This window comes from Corvus kubaryi, unplaced genomic scaffold, assembly GCF_017639235.1.
Source record: "Corvus kubaryi isolate FWS band 111438036 unplaced genomic scaffold, C.kubaryi_AGA036_p1.0 37386, whole genome shotgun sequence".
NCBI classification, from domain to species: domain Eukaryota; kingdom Metazoa; phylum Chordata; class Aves; order Passeriformes; family Corvidae; genus Corvus; species Corvus kubaryi.
In genome coordinates this window covers 692,476-712,756 of record NW_024581128.1, presented here as the reverse complement: position 1 = coordinate 712,756, position 20,281 = coordinate 692,476, and the positions used below count along the sequence as shown (strand labels likewise).

The following is a 20,281-nucleotide window of genomic DNA, read 5'->3' as shown; positions in this document are numbered from 1 at the left end:
AAGGCAAATGTATAGATCAATATATATATCTGAATAATCATAACGAAATTGCCACTAATGTTTCCACCTTATGCTTCTCTGACTGTACCTTCAGCTCTTGAGAACTGCTGACAAAAACTTTGGTAACTGCTGTGTAGAGTGTCTCATCAGTGCTGTAAATTTTTGGCCCAAATTATTCCCTTTGTAGGGAAAGCAAATTACCTCACATATCCTACCTGTATAGGAAAAGATAAAATCTAAAAAAATAAAAGAAATAAGCCTTGATAGGCAAGGCTTCTTCTGGATGTGATTCAGTGAGTGAAGTGGTAAGGGATGGGAGAAGCCATTCTGATCTATATTGTGGCAAGTTTTTAAATTCCAAAACAGGCGTTGGAGTATGTCAGTATTAGAGGGAAAGGTGTAGGTAATCCAAAGGGAGACCTGGTTTCATTGTTCACTTATAATTTGGAGCCAGTCTTTTCTTGCTGGCGTTACTGGGATTATGCTTCTGTTTGTTTTAATTCAATATTTTATATTTCTTTCCAGCATCTTTTAAAGAGGAAGAGAACTCTGCTTGTGAGACACAGCCATTTCCTTCTCTGCAAAGAGTAAGTAGTGAGTATGAAGCAAGATGATTGTGGAACATGAATGCATGTGTTTTACTTTAGCTTTGCACATGTAGCAAGGGATATTGATTTTTGGGTTTAGGCCTCTGGTGTCAGTGCTACAACTGAGAATAGAGGCTTTATTTTTGGACACTGAAGGCTTTTCAGTGCTTACAAGTAATAGTTTGTGTGTGTTTCAAGCTTCTGAATTCACGAGCCCAAGCTGTATAGCTCAGGGTGCACTCAGTTTAATAGCTGGTTAACATGTGGGCATTGCCTGTTAATGCATTGACAATTGTTTCTAATTTTGAAAGAAACCACACCTGGCCTTTGGCAGCTCCTCACAGAGTCTTGTCCATCTCTCAGAGCCAGACACTGAGAAATGCTGAGTAGATTTCCAGTGTGTTCCTACTGAGCACTGCTTGTGTTAGCTCCACCTTTTGAAACCACCTTGCAAATAATTCTTGTAAAGAATTTCACATGAAAGAAGTTCTGTATCATTGTAATGGCAAGCTCCTGGATTTAAAACTTAAGATGCTTTTTGCATTCAAAAGAACTTTCTCGAAAGAGGAGGAGGACCATTTTTTCTGTAGGAGTACAAATGGGGCATTTCTTACATGTGTTTGTGTGAATTGATTCTCATTTGTACCTTGCCAAGATCTTGTCCTTAAGATTTTATCCATTTTTATGTATTCATCAAGTTTAGATTGGAGTAGAAAAGGGTGTGTGTGTTGTATAAAATGTTAAAAACCTAGGGTTTTAAATTCTACTGTTAGACACCATTAGCATTAAATTCCAATTCTCTCAGTAATTACCTTCATAGTGCTTTGTTGTCCTCCTTTGCTGTGGGGTCTCTTCATAATGAATTTTTTTCAGGTGCTGGAGTCTGTTTCTAAAGATGTTGGGTTCAACATAGAAATAAAATGGATCTCCCAGCAAAGGGTAAGTAAACATACATGTGATTTACATTCCTACGGCTAAAGCTTGTGATTTGATGTGACAATTTATGAGCTGCAAAGGCATCATTTTTGAAGGTTTATGTGCCTTTTTTTTTTATAATGCATTATTTTTGAAACTGGGGGTATAATGGCACCACTCCAACGAATGAACAAACTTATTCTTAAAATGATAGAAAGTATTTATAGGATTGAGTTCATAATGCAGCTCAGACTGCTTTTGGTAGAGAACTTTAAAAAGTCAATGGATCACAACAGGGCAGGCAGGAAAGTGCCAAGAAATTCGGCTTCTCCTGGCCCAGTGCAGGAGCAGCTACAACAAGGTGCAGTAATGCAAGCTGCTGTTTGCTTCTAGTCAGCAGGATTGCAGAGTCAGCTGGACTGTGTAGCACTCAGTCCAGAGGGAAATGGTTGTAAAGGCTGGGATTGGAAGCCTGGAGTGGGGGAAGGAAGCTAAGGAGAGTGGTAGGCAGAAGTCCGTGTGCTAGAAATAACAACAGAGAGTAGCTGCTATAATTGTTGGTCTTTGGGGAATTTCTTTGTGTTTTTGAGATTAGAATAGGCTTCCTAGAGTGCCTAGAGTGATGGGGAGACAGGGAATTTTTCAGTGAATCTTACTGCTGTGAGAATTCAGCTGCACCTCACAGGCTGTCAGTCCTGGAGAGCTGTAACCAGCACTCAACAGACTGAAGGACTGACTTCTGCATTCACGCTGGCCAGCTGAATTCTCACTTTGCTCAGGTTGAATGAGACACCATTGCTGGTTAAAATAATTTTAGTAAGCATTAATTTAAGTGACTCCAACTTGTGCTTTCTTTTTCTAGGATGGACAATGGGATGGCAACTTGTCAACTTACTTTGACATGAACCTTTTTCTAGATATTATTCTGAAAACTGTTTTGATGAATGCTGGAGGAAGAAGAATTGTGTTTTCTTCTTTTCATGCAGATATTTGTACTATGTAAGTTAAGAAGAGAGAAATAATGTCCTTTGTTTTTAACATTTATTTTTATTTGGTAAAATTTACTTTGTATGTAAGAATACACACAGGAAATAAATAACAGCTGTTTTGCTTAGAACGTGTACTTAAGGTGCCAGAATAGTTGGGAACTGAAATGAGACCACTTTGCCATCTGAAATGAGCCAAAAATAAAATTGGAGAATAAAGTCATAGTGGATATTTTTGTCAAGTGTCTTCCTGGATGCTTCACTCTTTCTTAGCACAACAAAAAAGGTCATGGTTTCTTCTGGTATCCCAAAGTCTTTTTCAGTCATACTTGAGGGGTGTGCAAGCCTAACGTAGGAACCAAATCATCTTGTTAGAGTATCCAACTTGAAAAATACATCAGTAAGGTTAGGGGCTGTATATTAACCATGTTTAGAAATTCTTATCATGGATCTTGGTGATTATCATGAATCTAATGTCCATTTAAAAAGAAAATTACAGAATTAAATGGCCTTCAGGGATTTTGCATAAACTTTTTGAGGATGTGGGGCTGAGTTCAACATGAAGTCTAGCTTCCCTTGACCTGTGCGTTAATCTCCAGTAGTGGCAAAAGGAATCAGTTGAGCAGTTTGTCACACAGTTTGATGCTAAACTGTGGGACCATCTCCTTGCACCAGCTAGGAACTAGAAGAACATGCAGGAAAGAGAGGAGTTCCCCTCGAAACAGTGAGATCAAAGTTCCCTGCTTTTTGTTTTTTCACTTTTATTTTTTTCATTTGCTACTTGTGGGCTTTTTTCCTGGCAGGATCCGGCATAAGCAAAACAAGTATCCTGTGTTGTTTCTCACTCAAGGGGAATCTAAACTCTATCCAGAGCTTATGGATCTCAGATCTCGCACAACTCCGATTGCCATTAACTTTGCACAGTTTGAAAACTTGCTGGTAAGCTGACAAGTTAAAATCAGACTAAATTATTACTGCTTGTTTTAAATCTATCATTTTGACACTAATACATTAAATTACAGCTAACCTCATAAAATAAATATACTAATATTGGGTAACTGCCAAAATAATGTCCATAGTTTCACATGTTTTTTTAATACAGTGTTTAAAAAATAGCACTATAAATAAACTCTCTAATTGTATTAAATAAATTTTTATTACTGTGGATGAAATGGTAAGGAGCTGCCAGTGTCAAAAGATTAAACAAGCTGATGTAAGTGTTTCAGAAATGTGGGTTTTAATTGAAGTCTGTTGTATTTCAGGGAATTAACGTGCACTCTGAAGATCTGCTGAGGAATCCAGCGTTTATCAAACGGGCCATATCCAAAGGCCTGGTTATTTTTTCATGGGGTGATGATGCAAATGACCCGGATAACAGGAAGAAGTTGAGAGAATATGGTGTTCATGGGCTAATATATGACAGGTACTTAGTTGTGGCTTTTTAAAATAATAATCATAATCACTACCATCATCAAGCTTAGAAACTGTTGTATCTTGATTCTGGTGAAATTTCACGTTGCTTCTTGGTTGACTGGGTACAGAAAGTACAAGAAGCCCAAAGACCCAGATCAAGAGCAAGTCTAACACCAATTCCCACTCTTTCAGCTGTATATATGAAGCAAAGTAACTTTTGTTTTTCCTGAGATTGACATAAATGTAATTTGATCCTTTAAAGAACTAGTGCATGGCATACACGTTTAAGGTGCTACTAATACTCATGATAGTAATTTTTAAGTTATATATGTGGTACAGTGAGGAAAATGTTATTTGTTTGACTGAAAGTTTCAGCATTCTACGTTAAGTTGTGGAAATAGCTAACACAACTTAAACGAATGATTTTAACTATTGCCAACATTCTGCTGTGTTTCAAAGCTGTGAATTCACCATTTTTCCTATTAAAATTAGTTTGGAGTGACTCGAGGGCAAACTGCCACATCAGTCACTTCAGAAAGTAGCTGTTACATACAAAAATTCAGGTACAGACATCAGAATACTGTGTTAAATATTTGAACAGAAGTAGTGTTGTGTTGTTTGGTTGTTTACAAAACCCTGAAGTTTTAGCTCTTTTATCTTTGAAGATGTGAAATTCATCATTATGAAATGAAATTTAATTTGAGAAGCTGAATTTAAATCAGAATTTCTGATAGATAAGAAAGAATTTGTAACTGGGAAAGCATTAAGTGTAACTGAAGTTTCAAATTATAGAAAGCTTTCAAACCTTCTGCTTTAGCAAGAGTATTGCTTTGTATAGTGTTTTACCTGAAAAAAAAACCCCAAACCAAAAAAACAAAGGAAGGGGGATCAATAATTGTCAAAGGCTCTGTTTTGTAAAGTGAAAACTGAGAGTCAGTTTAACCATATCTAGGGGCAGGAGATCAAATATGTTTACTCTGAGCTCTAGGCTCTCGGTGTGAAAAATAGTTAACTCTCTTCAATCTGTTGTTGACTGCTGAGAATCCTTTCAGAGTGGTGGGCCCATTGCTTCCCTGGTTTTCCAGAGGTCTCACTTCTTGTGCTGTACAGAATGTCTCCTATTCACTGGCAGTACAAAAAGAATAACTAGATTTTTACAGTGGGGATCAGCTTCAGACTGAGGACATTGGCACATAAGTCCTCTTTCCTGCTACAGCAGAGCTGTGTGCTGTACCTCTGCTACAGCTCAGGATTGGGGCTGCCTTTAGTTGATGAGAAATGCCTCTGGACTAGAATGCAGGTGAAACAATCCTCTAACTATGTAGTATGCAATCACAGGGTAATGGAATTTTATTCTATGGTATGCATAAGTTACAGTGATACATTATTGGTGGGGTGTTTTAATCAAATACTGCTGCATAAAATGTTCTTAAAATGCCTGTTCATCTCATGGCTACTAATCCAGCCTTCCAGAGTTGTTAATTACTCCTTGTACAACAGATACTCACTACTATGGTAAAACAGCAAAGCAGCCTAATTTCTGACTTCATGTTGCTTTTATTGCTTTAGATACTCAACACTTCTTAGATGTTGTGGCGTTTATGTCAAGGCTGCAAGTCAGCTACATGTCACCTCGTGTGTCCTTTTGTACTGTTTGGTGTGATTTTAGTTGTGGTGGGATAGTAGAGCACCTTTTATCTCACCTTTTGATAACCAGCCAATTGGTTATCAAAAGCCAAGGGAAGGCTGAATTCCCATGTGGATTTAACTGAACAAAAAATGCTTAACCTTCCTGCACTGTTGAGATCATCTGGATTCTTCATAGTGTTCATCTCTCCTCTCGCTGCCTGCCTCCTCTATCACTTCCATTTCAACATCTTCCCATTTTTTGGAGAGGAACCCCAAAATTAGTATTAACTCCAAAGCTGTTACTTCAGGCTTGTTAAGTGTAATTTCTAAATGTCATTTCCTTTGTGTTTTTTCTGTAGGCCAAAACAAATAATGGGATGTCCCTTTGCAATTCTTAATTATTTCTCGGGATTTCCTAATTGTCTGAATAAAATTAAATTCAGTCTTAATACAGGTCTTGGAAGGAATATGAAGGTGGCACCTTCTGAAGGTGGCATTGTATGTCTCAAGGTGGACATTTTGAAATGCAGGTGGTACCTGCAAGTCCAGAATGTGGGAATGTAAAACCTGGCAGCAACTGTTCTCACTCACAGTTGGAGCTGCTGGGTAAAGAGGCAGCTTTTCAGATTATTTGAGACTTGAAGAGTTTAAATAGATATGGTGTCAGCATCCATATTCTGTGCTATTTGAAGTTTAGAAATAAATAAATTTAAAATTAAATTTAAAGAGCAGCATGAGAGAGAGAGATGTACGTGACTGTTCCAAGGCCTAGAAATAAGTAGGACTGCAGTAATCTGTTTTAGTGTAAAGCCAGTTCATGCTATCATTGTGTCTTCAAATTCCAGAATATTTCCAGGGTGGATTTAAGATGGTGCCTCTTCCATGGTTTCTGCAGAATTTTTGTTTTCTGGATTTGTTGCCAAGTCCAGATATTTATCTAATATGGTGGTTTTTGTTGCTGTTTACTAGACCTTGCTTACACCATCTCAAGTGCTAATTATCTGAATAATTTAGGAAGTGAATAGAGGAATTCTGTTGAATTTTAGGTTGCTTGTATGTGGCCCTGAGTTACTGTGTGCAGTAGTTATTTCTGAGATTATGAACTGTGTGCATAGAGATTATTTCTGTAAGCTGTTTTCTCCAAACTTAATCATCCATGTAGAATTGACCAAAACACTGTAGCCAGTTGTGAAGATGGCAGAAAAACTGTGTCCTGAGTACCAAAAGTTGGGGATACCAAGCACTGGGCAAAAAAAAATGCAGGTAGGGGGTCTGGCTTTGCTTTGCATGGAGAAAAACTGCAAGACTAAATCTGGGAAGCTTACAAATGCCAACAATATTAAAAGGCTGATCCCACTGGGGCAGAGGAAAGAACACAAATGCGTTCCCTGCCCCCCATCCAGGCCTTTCTCCACTTGGGCTGCAGATTATTACACACACCCAAAGTCATTAATCTGAACAGATGTTCTGGTGCAGTTGCTGGGATGATACTCTACTGTTAACTACCATTCATCTCAGTGTTTAACCAAATTACTTGTATTAAAAGGGCAACCTCTACAGAAAGGTGCCATGTCTGCCTTCAGGCTTTTATTTGGGCCCTTACACAGAAAATTACTTTATGTGCATGACTGGGTATCTTCTGTCTGCACAGAAATCTCATCCTTAAAATGCTTTATTAGTCTGATGTTTAGATTTTAATTAGAGCAGAAACTTCAACCTATTGTAGTGAAATCCTCTGGCTTGGTGAAAATGCTGAATTTTAAAGTGGGATTTCTGAGGTGATATATCTGGTATTTTTCTCCTGGATAGGCTTTGTAAACAGTCCAGGAAATGTTTCTGTATTTGAATATCCTTAACTCAGTAAGAACAATGCAGCTTTGTGTTTTTACACCTGCTGGCTGTATATTAAATACCAATGTGGAGAGGGATTGGGTGCTAGCTTACACTTGCATCATCTTTTCTCATTCACTTTACATGATCTGAATTTTGTTTGTTGAATAATCCACAGAACTGCATAAAAATACTAAGTCAGTATTTCTAAAATATGGATGCTGAGAGCTTTTCCATGAGAGCTTTGTCCAAACACTACAGTTCCTTAGGCTGCATGTTGCATTTGCAGGCCAAAGCTGTGCTTGACTGGTATTAGTAACTTCCCAACATTTACACAAATTTAGCTGGCAGTCAAGGCAAAAGCATTTTAAACACTTCTCAAAAGCAGAAGACTGCTGAAATCTGGGCTGCCCTGTTTGCCTGAAGCTGCATGTTACTTAAATAACAGCATGCATATGTGTAGGAAGTGTAGTATTAGTTGATTTGTAATCTACTCAGTGATTGAATTAAGATGTTGTGCAATGACAGTCTAAGGCTGCCCTGCTTTGTGAATTCAAGTTTTCCTTGAGATCTAAAGAAAAGTGAAAAGCTTTAATCAAAAGCTTGAGAAAATCTTTTGAGCATGAAAACAGTATTTTAGTGCTGCTGCCTCTTGTCTTATATGTGTTTTCAAAGGTTGCAGAACACCTGACAGGAGCCAAACACATCAGTGTTACACCCCCTGCATAGCCCTGCAAAGTCCTGCAAGCCTTTTGTAGAAGGTGCTTACTTGAAAAAGTAGTGTTTGAAGGACTTCAGTCTTCTGCAGGGCTTGCTTAATAGGAGGTTAGATGGAAAAACTTTGCATAGTTACTTAAAAATAATTGTCCTGTTGAAAAATGAAAGATAGGGAAATGAGAGTTTATCTTTATAGTGATGTTGGAAATAATTAGAGAAGTCCTGGAGCCTCTGTTTCTGCAAACTGGTGGTGTATTTTTGTGGACCCAAACAAAACATAGGGTCAAGAAATTTTGAAGTACAAGTGTGGCTGTGCTTTGAGTTGTCTTCTCTGCCTTTGGTTTGAAAGAAGCTCTATACACACATTGGAGTGAACTGGCTCTAGTGGACAGTTTGAAAGGAGCTTGGAGGGTTGAATTCATCCAGAATCTCAATTGAAAAGAATTTAGAATGAAGCAGGAGCTACAGAATTTATACTTGTTGTAGTAAAGAACTAATAAAATACTTGCCAGAAGCTGCTTAGCAACGTGCTTAGACATGTTCTAGGAACAAAGGGCTTAGAAGAACCATGCCTTTGCTATTCAAGTGTCTAACTGATGGGAAGGACTTCATGTTCTTAGTTCCTAAAGTGTTTTTTATATAGAAAACTACCTTCAACTGTCAGTGTTTTGTCTGGAATTCACAAGGGAATTCATAATGTCTCAGCTGAAGAAAGCACAGGGAGGAAGGAAGGCAGGTAGAGCTTTTATTTTGCAGAAAGCTTTTATTAGGCAAATCTGGGTCATATCTTAGGCCTGTGTTGGATTATAAGAGCTGTGCAAGTAATTTAAATTTCATCAAACTGGATAGCATCTATCTCACTTCTAGGAGTTTCTTCACAGAAACTGTCCTCAGTCTTACTGCGATCCATATCAGTATTTCCTGTGGAAGTGTTTCCTTTCTTGAATCCTATTATTGTACCAGTCTTTGAGCTGCATGTTGTTTTTGGTGTCTTGGGGTTGCCAGCAGTTCACAAGTTGGCTTGTCAGGGTGAAAGGGCACCTTGCACTCTCACATCAGCACTGCATTGTTTTGGTTGCGGTGTTGGTTCCTTTTGGGCATATTTTGAAAATGTGTGAGAGGCAAAGGGTGATGAAATAAAACCAGACTACTTTCTTGACAGAATCATAAATGAAGCATGAACATTCTTAAAAGACTAAGGTGGAAGCAATGGTACTTTTTTGCAGAAGTTTTCATTTGAAGGAGATAAACCTGCAACAGCTAAAAGTGAGAGCAACTGGATACCAAGATTAAAATTTTGGATATAAACATGCTGATATTAGAAATGAATCTTGGGAAGTCAGGACATATCCTTGTCACAACAGGTGGTGTACCAAAGTTAGGTTACAGGAGCACCAATGCTTTTGCTTTATAATGAATTACACCAGAATAGTGTTTGAGTTGTGCTCAATGCTTACACTGTCAAAATGTGGTTTGGATTTGGACAATCTGCTATGACGCTGACATTTCAAATCCTGCAGCTTTGTTTGCGTGTGTGAAAATAAGAAAGAGGATAGACTGTTTAAAATAGCGTGGGTGGTTAATTGGCATTAGGTGCGGAGAGAGGTCAGGTTTTCTATTTTTAACTCTTTACTTAATATTGTGGTAATTATGGTAATTTAAAAAAGAAAAGGTTCTGAACTGGGGGGAGGTGAAATACTTCTTGAAACAGTAAGTATACACTCCATGCAGTATTATGTACAAGCAGCATACCACAGTCTGTTCAAATAACCTCAGGGCTCTGAAATTTCTTATGCTTTGAGCTTTGAAGCCTGGAACACTCTTATTTCACTGCTTTGTGCCACCTGCAAAATCACATTTGTCAGGAGACCAAGTGAGTATATGCCAGTAGGTTTTTAGTATATCCAATGAAATACTAACTAGTCTGTGTAAAGGGAATACCATTTTATGTTGCAAGATGAGCACCAAAACTTAAGGTACTTACCTCAAACAAACTGTCTTTGGGACCTAATTTTACTCTGTTACAGAAAACAACTCAGGTGCTTCATCTGGTGTACATTTCTGTGAACTGCTAGTTTATACTGATCAGTGTTTTTTCTTTTCTCATTTATTCAGGATATACGACTCAAATCCTGAACAACCAAATATATTCCAGGTGGAGCAGCTGGAGCGTCTCAAGAAAGAACTGCCGGAGTTGAAAAGCTGTGTGTGTCCTTCAGTTAGCCACTTCAAATCCATAGCTCCATGTAAATGCCATCATAGTTACCTGGAAGAGAAAGCTGTAGATAACTTGAAGAGTGTTCAGATGCAAAAGGACTAATTTTAGGCAGAATGCTGTTTTGTATCTATGGAATTTTCACCATTGGAATAGTTCTGTCTATGCTTTCAGGTTGGTTTGTTTTAATTTTAAGTCTTCAAATAGCAATAACTGTGTTCCTCCTTCCTAGCAGTACTTAGTAAAATTTCAAACAATGTTAAAATATTCAGCCGGTTACAGTTATTGTTCCAATTTACATATACAGTTTTAACTTTTCCCTCAAATCATCTCAAATCTTGAAAAAGAAAAGTATCACTAGTGCTTTTAAAAGACAAAAATTAATTAAGCGGTCTCAGTAGTGAAAGCTCAGAAACTAAACTGTAGAGAAATTACAATAATCTGATATTGAATATGCTGAAAATTTGTTTTAACTTTGATTTTACTTACAGGCTGACAAGCTGTAGCGTTTGTCTGACAGCAGGAAATTAAAAGAGTGATTTTTAAGATACTTATAAATAGATCTGGCCTATAAAAACATCTGAACGAATTGGTACCTCATGTATATGTATTTGCACTGGTAGATCCACCTGTATACAAAGCTTTGTGCCATTTTAAAGTATTTATTTATTTTTTAGTAAACTGCAGCTCGTTTTTCCCCATTTCATTGAACATTCAGGCTGCTGCCTTTGTTTCCTTAGCTCTCAGTTCAGTGGTACAGTGCCTGTGTACAGCAGTCAAGGGGGAACCACGAGTACAGGTTTTTCATTAATTGCACACAGGCCTGCTAAACTTTAAAAATGTTGCTAATAATCTTCACAGAATTACAGGAGTATCTTCAGTGGTCGAGAATCTTTTTTGCACAGTAACCTTAACGAACAGAGTATGTACCCTGCACAAACTCTACAAAATGCATGCTTTATCTATTAAGCATGAAATTTAGGTGTTTGCTGAGGTCCTTGCATCTTTATGGTGCTAGTTATGTGTGAAGGGTGCAAGGACCAATTCAACAACTTAATCTCCTTTGCCTGAGAAACCACAAGCCTGTTATCACAAACATTTGGAGAAGAGGCTACACCATATGTGGTTTGTCTTACTTACATAATGCAAGCTACTGGCTTTTGTATTTTGCAAGATTTTTGGCTTTTACCATAGAGCAAGAATCACAAATGTACTGAATTCAGATAATCAGTATTCTGTTGGCTGGTATCTATCCTCTGTAATTTATTACAAAGTCATAGTTTAGAGTTCTTAATAGATAAGTATGCATGTCCTTTCTCCTCCTGACGTTGCAGGTCATGCCAAACACAACAGCTGTAACTTTCTACTGAAGTGTTAATGTATAATAAGAATGGAAAATATTTATTTTTTTTCTCTTGTAAATTGACAATGAAAACAATAGTATGTACTATATTCTTTATATACAGTCATTGCTACATATAGATCTGATTGTACAAAGAGTAAAGCCATTGCAAATAAGTGCTTGAGTCTGCACTGCTGAGCAGTTTGAAACCGCTTGTTTTGACTTGTGCATTTTAGTATTTAAAGTTTGTTTGTCCTGCACAAACAGCACAGTAGTGATTAGGTATCTGGAAGCCTTCTTTTATTAAAAAAACAAACAAAAATGCGAAACAACCCTAAACCAAAATTGGAAGTGTGTGAGCTGTGTTTTTGAGAAGGGGAGGGGGCATTGAACCAGAATCTTGGCGTCAGGAACCTGTGACTGTTACTTGATACATTCCTTACCTCTGTGGTTAATTCTTAATTTTTTTTCTTAATTTTTTTCCCTCATTTTTGTACCCTGTGGGATCCTCTTGACAGGTCTTGAGGGCTTTGCCAACTGATAGTCAACTCCTAGCAGAGTTGGTGTCACTGCTTGTGAAAGCTGGGCAGCACATCCACAGAGATGTTGAGAGTGACACATGGTCTGTGTGAAGGTGGTGCAGAAGTTGTGCTGTGTGAAGCACCCTCTCAGACTAATCCCAGTGAGATGCTCAGTGGGGCTTAGACATCCTTAAAATCTTATTTCCCAGCCTTCAGTGCTCAGGGATTGGCCTGTTCCGTTTGAGGGGAGTGGAAATAAATACACCCACTGTGATGATTTTACAAGACAGTTTTGAGCAGTGTTAGTTGTTGGTGTTTTCTTGCTGACTCCCTTATTTCTGAGTAAGTTGTGTCAGCAACTTCCTCCAGACCTGAGGAGCTTCAACAGCTCTCCTGCTGTGCCAGTTGTTGGAGCTGAGCTCACAGCTCGGCCACACTGAGCAGCTGTTCTGCCACAGCCATTGGCATTGCAGGCGGGGTAGAGGGAACCAAAGAGCAGGAATTTGGGATCTGGCAGGGGAGCCTGCCACCTCCTGCTTTGGAGTGCTTGTTGGAGACCAGCATGGTCTGGGGCAGAGATGGCTTTGCTCCAGCCAAGGGACCGCTGCAGAATTTTAATGCAGAGTTGTGTGAGTTGTAGTAGGGGAGACAGAATTTCACTCTTGATTTTGGAACATTTCCCTTTGGCGCCCCCAAAGACTGGGCTCTACATCTCTGATGACAATCCCACTGTATGCCGTAATGACTGTGGACAGTGAGTAAGGACTGCTCCAGCTACACCAGTCGTGATCTCCTGCTGCAGCAATCAGCCAACAGCACAGCAGCTCTGCTGCGCTGGAAGACGTCTGGGATGGGTAGGACGCAGTCATGGACTAAATGAACTCTACAGCCACCTCAGAGGAACAGCCACTGACTGTGGAAATGATGCCTGTACTCGTGTGTATTTATATACGTGTGTATGTAGTTGGGAGGTGTGGGAGGTGGGCATGCCAGAGCTGGTGGAGAATAAGGGATGGAGAATGTCCTGGTTTTGGCCAAGGACAGGGGTCGTTTTTGGTGACAGTAGGTGCCAGCTGAGAAAGCTCTAGCTGGCTCCACATGGCTGAGGGGGCATGGCCAAGACTGAGATGTCACTCAGTACCACCTCACTTCGTTGCTGGGGACAGGGAGAGGGGATTCTTTGGTTTTTGAGAAGAAGGGAGTGGCTTCCAGTCAGAAACACGTGTGGGGGCTGGGCAGGTCGGTGTGGGGTGCTGTGGTCACATCACGTCAGGCTCTGCAATGAGCATTTTGCATGTGAATCACCTTCCCTTTTGTACACTTTTGTTATTAATATTGTTGCTGTTACTGTTTCCTTATCTCACTGCTGTTTCCACTAAATGGGTCTTATTTCAACCCTGATCTTGGCCTTTTGTGCCTCCAGTTGTCCCTGGCCACCCTTGGGGGGAGAGGAGGAGCCAAGGGAGTAGGAGTGTGATTTGGAGTCTCAGGGAAAGAACTAAATTGGGGAGCACCATTCCTAAATGGAGTGGGGCACCACTGCCCAAAGAAGTGAAGGCAAGTCCTTGGCACCATCAGGGAACCTGCTCCCCTGCCTTGAGGACTCTGCTGTCCATGGTCCCTGCAGGGTGCCGAGGCCATGGGGAGGGACAAGGGAGAGTTAAGGTAATCCCAGCCTTGTGGCCATATCCAGGTTGTGGTAAATCTTACAGGCACCCAGGTCCCAGTAGGGAGCACAGGGACCTGCTCCTTCCTGAATCCTGTGCTACCCTGGCACAAGGATGAAGACAATCCCCCAATGTTGTGGTTGAGGAATGGTATTCTCCAATGGAATATTCCCCTTCCACAAGGCGCTCACACACTCTTGCCTCCCCTGCAGGGGGATGAAGAGGAAAGTTGAAGACACAAAGGGTAAAAGATCATGAATTAAGAACATTTCACTGGAAACAGCACTGGAATAGGAAAAATGAACAGTAGGGAACAGACATTACCCAACTGCTCCCTCTGCCACACTCAACGGGAGCTGTCCCTGGAAAAAAATGACATGAGGTGGTACAGAACATGGTCCTGGCCATGTCTTCTTCTGGCTACTGCAAAAATTAACCCTGTCCTTGCCAGAACCAGGACATTCTCCACCCCTTACTCCATACCATCTATGTCATGCCTAGCTCCTACACCTTCCAGCTATATACAGATATATATTTATAAATATTTATAAACACACAAACATAGGTATCATTTCCACAGTCAGTGGCCATCCCTCCAAGGTATCTGTTGAGTTCATTCAGTCCATGACTGAGTTTTCTCTGTCTTAAATGTCTTCTAGGTCAGGAGAGCTGGTGTGTTGCGATATGCAGTGGCAGTTTCCATGTAGGAAATTATTTCTCCAAATAACTGGGGCTTCACATACTTCATAATCACATAGATCTTGTATCTTAACTAAAAACATGCAGCAAAAGTCTTGGTCACAACAAGTGGCAGCTGAGAAAACTCTTGCTGGCTCCACATTTGTCTCACACCCCTGGGTTTACACCCCATGTCCTGGAGTTTCGTGCTTTCCTTCTCAGCTGCATCCATCATATCAGTCTCCCAGAGCCCAGCTTCAAGGCTTTAAACAGCCAGCAACTTCTTCCTTACAGATCTTAGAAGCAAAAGCCAGCACTGGCTTTCCCCTGCCCCTTGCAGCCTCTAAACTGCACTACATGCAGGTCTTTGCTCTTTCCTTTCACTGTATGTACCCTCAGATTCTCTCACAGAATCTATATTCAAAATTAAAAAAAAAACCAAAACAGTAGCTGCTCCCCCAGAAAAGGTCCTGGAAGAAAGAGCCAGTGCTGGACTACACCTTTAGTAAGCTATAAATGGCACTGAGATGATTAGCTTTCCCTTTTTCCCTCTTGCAGAGCCAGGATCCAAACCTGAAGCCCTTCCCTAATTGCTCCCGCAGTAAAGGTGCCAGGAAAAAAAAGACATTGGCTTTTATCTTCCCACTGTCACCAGTCAGAGCTCCACCCAGTATCCCTGTGACTTCCTAGACAATTAAATGTACCTGACACTGCCTCAGAAACCCAAAGGGCAGACCTGAAGAAATGGCTAGAGACTACTGGCAAACAAAATGTGCCAGGACAAAAATGCATTTATTTTGGAAGGCAAGCAGCTCTCCCCAGTGTTCCTGCTGCAGATAAGAGGCTGCCCAGGGGAGGTAAAGGCCAGCAACAGCTTTCTTTCATGGCACTTCTGTGTGGGAGCAATCCACTCCTGGGAACCCTGCACCAAAATTTGGATACTGCCTCCAGTGTTGAATACATCCACCAGGGTCTGCTCTAACACAGAAGTTCTCAGGAAAGAGCTGTTGCTGGTTTGTACCTGCCCGGAGCAGCATCTTCTGCACCACCAACGATGGGGTGAGGTGCTTTCCTTAGCAAATAAAGGCATCCTCATCCTCTTTCTGGAGCTCACCTCCAAAACTGGGGGGATTTGGATACCATCTCCAAAATTGTGTATGTCCAGGGATCTCTTTCAGAGAAAACCTTCCAGAATAGAAAGCTCTTACTGGTTTACACCTCCCTAGGGGACCCTGTCATGTTCTCCTTTTCTTTCAGGTGGCCAGCACCTGACAAGGACAAGGATGAATAAATGACTGCTTTATTTAAGTTGATGATGACACCAGTAAGATGAAAATGTAAAAAGACAAAACTGCAAAATGGCAAAATGACAGTCTGATCAGAACTACTTACTACACAATGAAGCTGCTGATGCAGTGCTCTGTTTATTGCACCAGTAACATAGCTAGCTTAGCAGCTATCAAATAGGGGTTGATGTTACTCACCCATGTCACTGACCATGGGCAAGTCTCCCGCTCAGCCTCCAGAGGTGTCCCTGAGGGGTGTTCCCACCCAAGGGAAGGATCTTCATGCATCTAAAGGAGATATGCTGGGAAAACTGGGACTGACCTTTTATAGAATGAAGAGGTTGATTCTGTGTTGTCCTGCCTGCTCAGCAGAGCATGTTTATTTTTGAGTCAGATGTTACCTTGCTTCCTTCTGCTTAAAACTTCAGTCTCTCACTTCCCTACTCTTCCACATCCCTGTTGATGCCCACCTCAGTTGAGAAGAGCACCCTCATGAAGGGTCTAATTTACAAGTTTGGTCAAGCTGGTCTCAGCATTCTTCACCACTGAACCCAGTGTTCTACTAAACCCCCTGTTTCTTAATCCATCACCAAAAATTTGTAAATAAGACAAGGAAGGGGTTCTTCAAAGCTGTCCCAGCCATTCCAAATGGAACAGCACCAGTGCCCCTGCCCCTCATAACGCAGTTGCTCGTTCCTCACACACCCCCCTGCCAAGTCCCATGGTCCCAGGAACAGGAGAGCTTCATCTCTGTCCCCTGCAGAGACAGTGAGACCCCTCTGGACCTGTGTCTGTGCAGCTCTGTGCCTGCATTCCCACTGCTGACTGGTTTCTAGGTCTGCCTCGTATCCAAGTTTTTATACATTATGTGTAGCTGTGCCACCTTGGGGCACATGGAATCTCACTGGAGAAATGGGAAATCACATACATGCAGCAAAACCACTTCCCCTTTGAAGAAGTCATGAGGGTCAGCACAGACTCTGCATTTAAGTGAGAAAAGTCTCCAGAAGAAAAGAAACATGGCATTATCCACTGAAATGTTCTTGCTTTCTTGCTTCAATGGACTGAAAATGATAGAGCTCAAGGTCTGGACGAGAGGCATCCATCCCACCCCTTCACTGCTGTTACAGTGGGGGTACTGCAACACGTGTATCAGACAACAAGGCCCTGGAAAAGGGAATATCTATGGACCGATTCTTGGTAGATGTTTCAGAGATGTTTATTTCTCCAGCCGCATGGCCGGGCTCTGCCCAGGAACTGCTCAATCACGGGACCCGAGGGTCCTTCCCACGCAGGGGAACACAGAACAACCAAAGGGAACGAGGCTGACCAGGGGCAGGGAAACCCCGTGCCTCCCTCCAGGGCCCCTCTCCCAGGGCTCCATGGCAGGGGGAGGGACCCCAACATCTCACCCGTTTATTTTTAACAAAGAGAGATTTAAAAATTAACATTGAAAACAACTGGATAAACATAACAAGAACAGTTTTAAAACAAAACAAGCCACCCTCCTGAGTCTTTAAATGTCCAATCAGATTCTGTGGAACATCTTAGGGCTGACAGAAGGGAGACAGGACTCTCCAAGCATGCTTTGTGGGGAAACTGAGGCAGGAGAGGGTTTAATTTCTTCCCTCCCCCTTTTCATCCCCCACTCAGCATTGGAAAGGGATTTTTGGGGAAACAATTGGCAAAGGCATGGTTTTGTGAGTGTAGAGGGATTCCTTGTGGAACAGGGGCATATGATAGCCCAGGAGAGTTTGGGCAACCCAGGGCTGCCACAGAAGAACCCCTGAAGGAGCCTCAGGCTGCACATAGGCCAGAAAGATACCTGGCTGCAGGCAGCCTTGAACAGCCTTGGGAAAAGTTATACACTGGTCGGCTCCCCCACTGCTTAGAGGCTGTCCCGTGGGAATAGGGTGTGAATCTTTGTAAAGTAGATATAAGTGAGTGTAAATAAACAATAAGGGAAGCACGATGCTCAAATCGTATCGGTGTTCATATTGTGACTTCGGCCGGCTCCCCTGCGCTTGGAACCCCCCCTGCTAAATGTGAGGGAAACCATGGGTGAAAAAACGGATTGGGAATACACTGGGGGTAATAGGATATAGGGTAAAAGGGAAAGGTGGGATTAGGAAAGGGAGACTGTGAGGGGGGCTTATAATGGAGATACTGTCTAGTATGACTACGATTTTTAGCATATATACTGCCTTTCACAGAAACACCATCAGGTCTGGTGACTTCTGCTGCTTGTACCCCTTTTCTACCTTGCACAATTTTGAACTCTACTACTTCTCCATCTCCTAAGCTTGGGATGCATTTTTCAGGGTTATTCTTTTTAATAGCAGTTCTATGAGTGAATATGTCTTCTTGGTTGTCACATCTCGTTATAAAACCATAATTTTGTTTAACATTATACCATTTTGCTATTCCTAAAACCTAAGCTACGGTGATTTTTTCCTTTTTCCAAGTGGCTGCTGTTTTCTGTCTCACTCAGTTTTTGCTTTCTCTTTCGCTTTCACTCGCTCCCATGTTGGAATTGCCAGGGCTGCTGGGGCTGTGGGGGCTGCTTGTGCCTGCGCGCTCTTCCCGGGGTTGCATTCAGGGCCACATGGGCTGGGCTGGGCCAGGCCTCACTGCTCAGCTCCCCGCGTGCTGCCTCTTCTGCTCTCAGCTGCGCTGCTGCTGCCTGGGGCTGCGCCCACGTCTCTGCCGGGCCCCCGAGCGATGACTCCCCCGCGCCCTGCTCCAGCGCAAGTTTCGGTTCGGCGCGGCTCCGCTCCACCGCCACCGCCGCCCGCGCGCCGCCCCTCTCGGCCGGGCGTTCACGGGGCTCGCTCCACCACGCGCTGCGCGCGGCCGTGCGGGCACCGCCGCTCCCGCCGCTCCTCGCTCCGCCACCGACACTGCGGCTCGCGTGGCTCCGCCCGCGCGCGGGAACTGCCTCGCTGCTGCTCGGAGAGCGCTCGGTGCACGTGGCCTGGGCCGCACGGTCCCTGCGCCAGGCTTCCCTTCGCCAGGACACAGCTGACATTGCTCAACCGTCTCGGTAACTAAATAATATTCACGAAAATATTCTTCCATCGGCATATATTTCGACTCAGAAATTAACTGTGTCCAAACGGTATTCCAAAAGAATCAAATCCCAAGAAACATAGAAAAAGCTCTTAAACAACAATGCCAGGAAGTGTTTCAGTCCCTTTTGAGCTTGAATTAAGCTAAAATTTACAAATTGTTGTTCAAGAATCTTTTCAAGTTTAAGATAAACGTCCATATGCGGCTCTGAGAGCCAAGAGTCTTTCCACGGTTCCACCATAGTTTAGCGGTGGAACAGCAAAAAAAACCAAGAAGAGGAATCCAGAAGTTACTCACAAATCAGTGTCCTTAGGGATCAGGGATCGCTCTGCTCACATTATCCACCATTTGTTACAGTGCGGATCCTGCAACACGCGTATCAGACAACGAGGCCCATGGAAAAGAAATATCTATGGACCGATTCTTGGTAGATGTTTCAGAGATGTTTATTTCTCCAGCCGCATGGCCGGGGCTCTGCCCAGGAACTGCTCAATCCCGGGACCCGCGGGTCCTTGCCCGCACAGGAAACACAAACCAACCAATGGGGAACGAGGCTGAGCAGGGGCAGGGAAACCCCGTGCCTCCCCCCAGGGCCCCTCTCCCAGGACCATATGGCAGGGGGGAGGGACCCCAACACACTGCCCCACCAGCACTGGGGTTCTGTGCTTGCTCTGCCACGTAACCCTGCCCCTCCCTTGATCTGCTTATTAAAAGCATTTGCCCAGTTTTTCTGATGTTGCAGCCTCCTCCACTCATCTGCCCCAGTGCTTTCTCCAGGGGACAGTTTTTACACTGTCTTCCTTTCTTGCACTTTCTTGCACCTTTTGGCCTCAGCTTCTGGAGTTACGTGGTTTTTGCTGGGTACCCAAGTGAGTGTGTTATGAAGAAGTAAATATTCCATATTAAGGAGAAGGGGAATGACTTGCTCCCATGGACTACAGACAAAAAAGAAAAATAAAAAAAAGTCAAGTGGCTTGGGAAGTCTCATCATTTTAGGTCATTTGTGTTACCTTGGCATTTCCAATCTTCTTCTGAGATGATGGAGTTGGTTTGCCCTGCAGTTTGATTGCCCTCATCCCTGCATGTCTGTGGGACATTTCTAGGCCCCACTGTTTTCCCCATGTCCTGGCCTGCCTTGGCCACCAGCCACCCTCGTGTCCTCTGCTGTGACCACCTCAGGTGTGCGGGACCACTCTGGCTCACTGTGCATGTAAAAGGGGACACGAGGCTGTCCAGGTGGATGGGCACAGGTGTCCCCTGCTGCCCTCAGCTGTGACTGCAGTGCCACTCGCCCCTGCCCAGGGACCTGCCTGGCACGCTCAGCCTGTGCAGGGACAGCCCAGGGGCTGCTCCTGCATCTCCCGAACACCTCCCATGTGACTCCAGGTCACAGGGTTTGGCCACACCTGTGCCACTCATAGCTGTC

The 20,281-nt window shown here is 42.6% G+C and overlaps 1 protein-coding gene across 5 annotated transcripts in view; it reads left to right on the top strand.

Annotated features, from left to right (window-relative positions):
• Nucleotides 1-11,979, top strand: part of GPCPD1 (glycerophosphocholine phosphodiesterase 1) — a 43,538-nt gene extending 31,559 nt beyond the window's left edge. For 4 of the 5 annotated variants that reach the window (XM_042036639.1, XM_042036643.1, XM_042036641.1 and 1 more), the window contains 6 exons: nt 526-587; nt 1,461-1,526; nt 2,365-2,501; nt 3,292-3,427; nt 3,751-3,911; nt 10,193-11,979. In XM_042036639.1, the coding sequence (XP_041892573.1) occupies nt 526-587; nt 1,461-1,526; nt 2,365-2,501; nt 3,292-3,427; nt 3,751-3,911; nt 10,193-10,397 (767 nt within the window). In that variant the 3' untranslated portion in view covers nt 10,398-11,979. Of the gene's footprint in view, nt 1-525; nt 588-1,460; nt 1,527-2,364; nt 2,502-3,291; nt 3,428-3,750; nt 3,912-6,692; nt 6,794-10,192 lie in introns of all 5 variants that reach the window. The other variant, XM_042036644.1, reaches the window with a different exon arrangement.
• The last annotated feature ends 8,302 nt before the right edge of the window (nt 11,980-20,281 follow it).